The sequence below is a fragment of the Asparagus officinalis genome, chromosome 6 (genome assembly GCF_001876935.1).
Source record: "Asparagus officinalis chromosome 6, Aspof.V1, whole genome shotgun sequence".
Taxonomy (NCBI): domain Eukaryota; kingdom Viridiplantae; phylum Streptophyta; class Magnoliopsida; order Asparagales; family Asparagaceae; genus Asparagus; species Asparagus officinalis.
This window is the reverse complement of record NC_033799.1, coordinates 6,524,330-6,531,748: the sequence shown is the minus strand read 5'-3', so window position 1 is coordinate 6,531,748 and position 7,419 is coordinate 6,524,330. Positions and strand designations below refer to the sequence as shown.

Below are 7,419 nucleotides of genomic sequence, written 5' to 3'. Positions count from 1 at the left end.
ATTTCCTAATTAGTCGGGGTTGCCAACCCCGACTATTTAGGACAGCAAAAACCGGGTTTAAGGTTTCTAATTGTGGTTTAACAATCTCCTAAACAGTCGGGGTTGCCAACCCGACTGTTTAAGAATAGGATTAAGCTGACGTGGCAAAAAGTGGGTCGATTTTGATAAATAAATAAAAAATGAGTCGGTTTTAAAAATAAAAACATGGTTTGGGTCGGTTTTGAAAATTTCTTCCGACATTTTATTTTCTTCTTCTCTCTTGCCGTTCGTCTTCTTTTTCTCCTTAGTTTTCTCTGCTAATTATTCTACCGCATCATGCTTAAAAAAAACTGAAAAGAATTTTAAAAGCAAAAAATCGAAAAGACCACTGGTCGGTTTCAACTGATGCCTCTAAATTCAACGTGCACTTTTATATTCTGTACGGCGGTACCTTGCAAAAAATCACCAATATGTCACATTACTACAATTTTTCTTTTTCAGAGTTTAGGTTTGATGACCGCAGCAATAAGAATTAAGTGCTGAGTAGTTTCGCCATCTCTCCTGTGACAATGTTGCCTAGATTATTATTTGGATTTGGGCCTTGGGACTTAAAAATCTACGGTTAACTTAAATCCAAATCCTGTGTTTGGGCTTATCGTAGGCTCAAGAATTTTAAGTCAGGTTAGTTTGACATGGGTCCATAAGCAAAAAAAACCCAAAATGCTGTGATGATTTCACTACTACTCGTATGGGCACTTCTACACTACTACAGAGAAAAATATGAGGCCCATTATCTTTATCTTTTTTTTTTTTCAAAATTAAAGACAGTATCCGTCTACTCAAAGCTCAGATGTTCTCTTTCCAGCCAAATTTAGACAAAAAATAAAGAGAGAGAGAGAAGATAATGATGATTTCATTTAGAATAAAGACATAAAAAGAATATATTAACTTAGTTTGACATGGGTACATAAATCGGCATCCTTATATTGACTAGCCACAGAATATTTCAAATCCGTTTACTCCCATAATCACAAAACATTGATTAATTTTCAAGACTGTTATAATGATTTTAAAAATAATTGTCATCTTATACTTCATAGATTATACTAGTATCTAAAACAACTCATAGTTATATATTAAGTTGAAAAATAGTTGTAGATAGAATTGCACCGATACTCTTTGCCTTCAAAACGAACATGAAGGGTTCAAAATTGTTATAGATAAGATAAGTATTCCTAGTTTCATGCATACGTACCAACTTAGAGAAAACTAAGTACAAAATTTTCAACATCCATGAAAATAGAAGAGTTGACTAATACGGAGACCCTCATTAATAAAGTTATACAAACGTTAGATTTAAAAAAATGGTGCTGCTACATGGACCCCAAATAGGAGACCTAAGAGCGAGATATGTGAGGTGTCCCCTACATGATGCATCATACATCATACGGGGGACACCTCACATGTCCCGCCCTTGGGTCCCCTATTTAGGAAGTGAGGCATTTTTGTTAAAAAAATCAAAAATAATGGCTGATCCCTAGTGATTTATCAACCATCGTGCTTTTCCTAGCTACAAACTCCGAGAGTTTTGACTTTCCAGTTGCTTTCCTATCCTAACTTACCCACCCCAAATGGACCGTGTTTACAAATTTAATTTCAAATCTAGATATTTGCTAATTTATCCCCATCCGCTACGGTACCCCTCCGATGTGGTAGAGTTGAGGGGTAAAGTTGCAAATACGATATATGAGAGGGTTATATAGGTCAAAAAAGCTTAACCTTAATTACCTTTAAATCTGACCCTTTTCCACACAGAGAATCACAGTCCTCTGTCGATCACCGACTAATTAATTACCTCATAAAATAAAATAAAAAGTCTCCTCCTGCAGTCTCTCTCTCTCTCACTAGGCAACTGCAAGATCCAGCTCCAACTCACTCTCTATCAACAGATTCTAGAGAGAGAAACTAGAGAGAGAGCGAGAGCTCTCCAAGATCTCTAATGGCGTCGATCGATCCTCACCTCCTCCGCCTATCGTTCGCCTTCTTCCTCCTCCTCCTCCTCCTCTCAGTCAACGGTTCAGTTCACGAGTACACCGGCCAAAAGTTCTCGGCGATCGGCAATGCCTTTGTCCTTCACGGCGGCAGCGAGGGGATCTACGCCTCCGCCCCCAACCCTAACGCGTCCTCCGTCGCCGGAAACGGCGATTCCTTCATTCGGTAACCTCCTCAGCTTCGAATTCACGGGTCGATATTTTAGATCTGGGCGTTGTTTACAGTGTTTTGTTAGGATTCCTGCGGTTTTTTGGAGAATTACTCGACTAGGTTTTGCGTGATGAGATTTATGAGTAGGATTGCGGTTGGATCTGGAGAAGGAGCGAGAGATAATCTTTCTAACTTTGTTTAGGCGGATTCAGATTTAAATTTGTACGTTCGAGTGATTTTAGGTTAATTAAGAAAATTTTCAGTAGATAATTTTTAGTTAGGTGTGTAATTTTCATATAATGTAGCGCTGATTGCTGAGCATAGTGGAGAATGAGCTGGAATATAGTGTTAGAAGCTGGGAATGGAGTTTAGATACCTGGAGGTGTTTGTCAATTGGAGGTATAGATTGTGCAAATTTCAATTTATAATTCATTTGGCTTTTGAGAGGAATGTAGGTATGAGATAAGGTTTGTATGATTGGATGTTCGATGCCACTAGGTTTCGGAGCTAAAATTAAGTTATATTAAATAAATGAAAAAAATTAGGGCAATGTTGACTCAAATTTCCCAAACGTTTGACCCATATGCAGCCTTAGAAGTTAGCTTTTAAGTATTGTGTAATGAATGATTGTTGATTGCAGTTCATTGAAAATTTCTACAATTTCTGATTCCAGAATTTTTTTGAATGTACCTTGTATATGTCTGTGAAAGTGTCACCCGCTTAACAAGCGAATGACGTGGATGCATAATTGAGACAATAAGCGGGTGACAAATTGATTTTTGAGGCAGTCAATGTTAGACTCAATATCTTGTACGTAGAGGTGCTAGATGTTGCAATAGAATGTCTATCTAATCACTATTTGTTAATTTATATGTACCAGTAGGATATAATAAAACGTCGAAATTAGCAGATCAAGAATCCTGAACTTTTGCATAAATAATTGACATTGTTGAATATGAGTAAGACATCATGATACAGATGCTGTCACTGTTATCACTGTGAAACTTAAGGTCTTACGAGCTTGGGTGTGAAGCTCATAACATTTATACCTATAACAGATAAATATATCCGGTTACTTCTGACAATGCATGCAAGGTCAGATTTATCAGATCATCTGTCATGCTAGTACCTGTTAATGGTTTCAATCTACGCAAAACTGGTTATAATCAAAAGAGTTAGTTTCAATCATGGAACTGACTTTAGTTGGTTTGGATACTTGTGCTTGTTGAAGTTGCAGGTTATGAAAAGGTTATTTCAATGCACTTTCAACTTCTAGACTTTCATGGAAATACTACATCTTATGACACGATCATTTAGCAGGCACTCATGGTATTTCTTTCCATTGTTTTTCTGGATGTTGTCAGATTTGAAAAGATTACTTTCAGAAGACCAGAACAAGCTGCTGAGGCCTCTAAAACCACCGACTCCACAAAGGTGCAAGCCATTATTTTTGAAGTAGAGGACAGAGAAACACTTGGAGGTTCAGCTTATGGTGGTCAGAAAGCTATTTGTTGCACTCCTGATCTTGCAAAATTAGGCGTTTGTACTGAAGGTACACTCATTTACCGGCCTTCCACTCAGAACATGGACTGGCCTCAATTGTTTTCTGCTTCCTTCGAAGGGAAAGACCTTACTGCAACCCTACCCTCCAAAACAATACCAATTACAAAAACTGGGATGTATAACCTGTATTTCATGTATTGTGACCCACAACTAAATGGCTTGGTTGTTGAAGGGAAAACCATCTGGAAGAACCCTACTGGATACCTGCCAGGTAGAATGGCCCCTCTGATGAATTTCTATGGATTCATGTCTCTTGCATTTGTTATACTTGCAGTCTTTTGGTTCTCTCAGTATGCGAAGTTTTGGAGAGAGGTACTTCCCTTGCAGAACTGTGTCACACTTGTCATTGCATTGGGCATGTTTGAGATGACATTATGGTATTTTGAGTATGTTGAGTTCAATAAAACTGGGATCCGTCCTAGGGGTATCACCTTTTGGGCAGTAACGTTTGGTACAATTAAAAGAACAGTAGCACGTGTTGTCATGCTCATGGTTTCAATGGGGTTTGGCGTTGTAAGGCCTACACTAGGTGGTCTTACTTCTAAGGTGATGATGCTTGGGGGCACATTTTTTCTAGCATCTGAGGTTCTTGAGTTGGTAGAGAATGTTGGGGCTGTAAGTGATCTATCTGGAAAGGCAAGATTGTTTTTGGTTCTCCCCGTGGCACTCTTGGATGCATTCTTCATTCTTTGGATATTTACTTCCCTGTCTAAAACATTGGACAAACTCCAGGTATAACGGGATTATGCTTGATATTAGCCTGGATTATCCTTCATATTAGTTTATTCCGCGAGCTTTTCATGAAGTTAAGACAGCTGTGTACTTTCTCTTGTGCTTAACCCTCAAAAATGTAAAGTACCGGAAATTTTTTATGGCAGGCAAGAAGGTTGATGGCCAAGCTAGACGTATACAGGAAATTCACGAATGCATTGGGTGTGGCTGTTATTGTATCTGTTGGTTGGATTGGCTATGAGGTAAATGTTACTATCTTGTACAAAATATTAGAATAAGGCATATTACTTTCTGAAACAATATATTTTCCTTATGACGAAGATAAACAGAGCTGTCTCCAACCCTATATTCTTACTAATTAGATGCATGCAAGATGCTAACGCATTTTAGTGCTTACGATCAAAGATTGTATATTTTGATTGAGCACCTGGAGCTACATGGGGCATTGGTTTTTTTTTTTTAATGATTCACATCCACCATTCATGGAGAAGGCCACAAAAAGGGCTCTCTATGAGGCCCAACATACAATCAAATGAGCTAAACAGTTATGAATTCTAGTAGAATTTAGCTTCTTGGTATTGCAGTCTAGTTGATCTTGGATCATCAATTGCTTCGTGCTAGATCTTGCAGAACTGCTTTAGTCAGGTTCCCTTTGGTAATTATTCTATTTATGAACATCTATGTTAAAAGTACATTGCCTATAACATAAAGCAAGCTATAAATCAAGGATACTTCATTGAAGGAGCTTCACCTCTGTTGGATATGTTTTAGGCTTGGTAACTGTTATTTGTTACTTGGTGTAATACATAATGATAGATATTTTGACTACTGGAACAAATTATGTCCTTTGAGGAGTTATGACTTGTGTAATTCATAGTTTTATCAATTGTTTTTAGCATTTGATTTGTTGTCTAGTTTATCTAATGTCCCTATGCTATTATATTGTGTCATATATCTATATCCGTGCATCATAAATTGTTGTAAGAGGGATTGCAAAAGTTTCTACGAGTGGTGAACTTACTTAATACTAGCGGGTTCTCTTTGCAACTGTAATGTATAGAAATTTGTAATTTGCAAATATTTTCTTATTGTTACTTCTTACACCATATTGACATGATCCATCTTTTTTAGTTTCTGAAGTGTTCAGCATTCATAGTTTAGATAACATTATAGATGATATATTTATGCATAAAAATAGCTCAGATGAGATAGGGTTGAGGATGTAGGTCTACTCTTTTTTGTATAAATCATCCATGTCTATTATGTGTTATATTAACTCAATATTGTCTTTATGTAGCTCTATTTCAAGTCAACTGATGAGTACAATGAGGGGTGGCAGAGTGCCTGGATAATTCCAGCACAATGGCAGGTCCTCTCCTTTTCCCTTCTCTGTGTGATCTGTGCTCTTTGGGCACCCTCTCAGAACTCAATGAGGTAAAGCCCATGATCCCAAATGATCTTACTGAAGTCCTATAATTCAGTTTTAATTTATTTTATCTTAAGTAACTGTGTTATATCTGCAATTAAAATGTTGGGACTTGTATTGACATCGTATACAAAGAAACCTGAATGTGGTCCAGAAGAATGACAGGTCACAAGAGTTTTCAGGTCAAGTATTTGAGAAGAATAATAATAAATGTCCTGACTCAAATCCAGTCAAATTGATTCTGAAAGATAGTTATCAGGTCTTCTAACTCAAATAATGTTATTTTGTAGGCAACAATATTTGCCACTATGGGTTAATGTGTTACATTTTGTTATTTAGTAGGACTGTTGTTGTCCTAGTTTAGAGTGATACGTTCCCGGGCTGGACATGTGTAACCTTGGACCTAAATCTGGTTTCAGGATCATGTATATTTCTCATTTGGTAAACTCAAAGCAGTACAGTATTAACCTGATACATTATAATAATATTGGGAAGCTAATAGCTAGAAGGTTGTTTTAAGTTTCAATTATACATGTGCGTCACAGATCTTATGTCTTCACATGCTTCTCTTTAGATATGCTTACTCTGGTGATGGGACCGAAGATTTTGACCGAGAAGAGACTAGCCTTTCATTGATAAAGCCTGGACCAATTCCTTCCAAGGACAATCGAAGTTCTTCTCACTCATCGGATGCTAAAGCATCGATGAGCTCAGCGTCAGCTGACTCCCTCAATGGAGACGTTGAAGAAGACAAAAGGGAGTAAATGATGCATTTGAGGAATCCGAGTCTTGAGAAATCTAAGACACAAATCGTTGGGATAGGATATCTTTCACAGAAGTTACACATTGTGTTGATCATTTAGTTGTGTGGTCTTTATTTTTCCCTTCCTTGTAGGCTTTTTCCCCTCTTAACCCCGTCATTGTATCCCATGTTCTTTGTTATAGAACTGTAACTTTTTTGTTACTGCGTCAGATGCTAGAGTTCGTGAATGTATTACAAGTTTTGTTTTTTGTGTCGTCCCAGTAGTATGTTTGTTAGTTGCTACAGTTTTGACGGAAAAAGAAACATGAGGTGCTTAGAGAATTTGTAATATCTTTCTCAGGCGAAGACTTCTAAATTAAGTTCTACTTCCAGTAAAGGCTTTATCTTTGTCAATTTGCGATAAGATCTTGAAACATTCATTTCACAGGACAAGACTATTTCTTTTTTTGTAGAAATCATCAAACATATGCCGAGTTTCAACATCAGGGCTTTTAGAGCAAGTGCAGCAAGCTCCCAGTTGGGAGTCCTAGTCAGCATGCTCTCAAGACCTCTCAAGCTTTTCAAAATAAAAAATTAACAAATTATACCTTGAGAGACACTCCTTCTTTTATGGAGCTCCAACAAGCTCCTAGTTAGGAGCTCCAACAATATCAAAAAAACCCCTCTTCTATTTTAATATTTCACCCATTACGTTCGATTATCATCTCCGCACAATTTCAACGAAAATTTCAACGAAAATTTCAACGAAAATTTC

The 7,419-nt window shown here is 37.3% G+C and overlaps 1 protein-coding gene across 1 annotated transcript; it reads left to right on the top strand.

The window, feature by feature from the left end:
* On the top strand, window positions 1,827-7,020 carry LOC109844546 (transmembrane protein 87A). Its single transcript, XM_020413624.1, has 5 exons — window positions 1,827-2,196; window positions 3,546-4,476; window positions 4,623-4,718; window positions 5,774-5,910; window positions 6,477-7,020. The coding sequence occupies exons 1-5, from the start codon at window positions 1,979-1,981 to the stop codon at window positions 6,664-6,666; spliced, it is 1,572 nt and encodes a 523-aa protein (XP_020269213.1). The 5' UTR covers window positions 1,827-1,978; the 3' UTR covers window positions 6,667-7,020.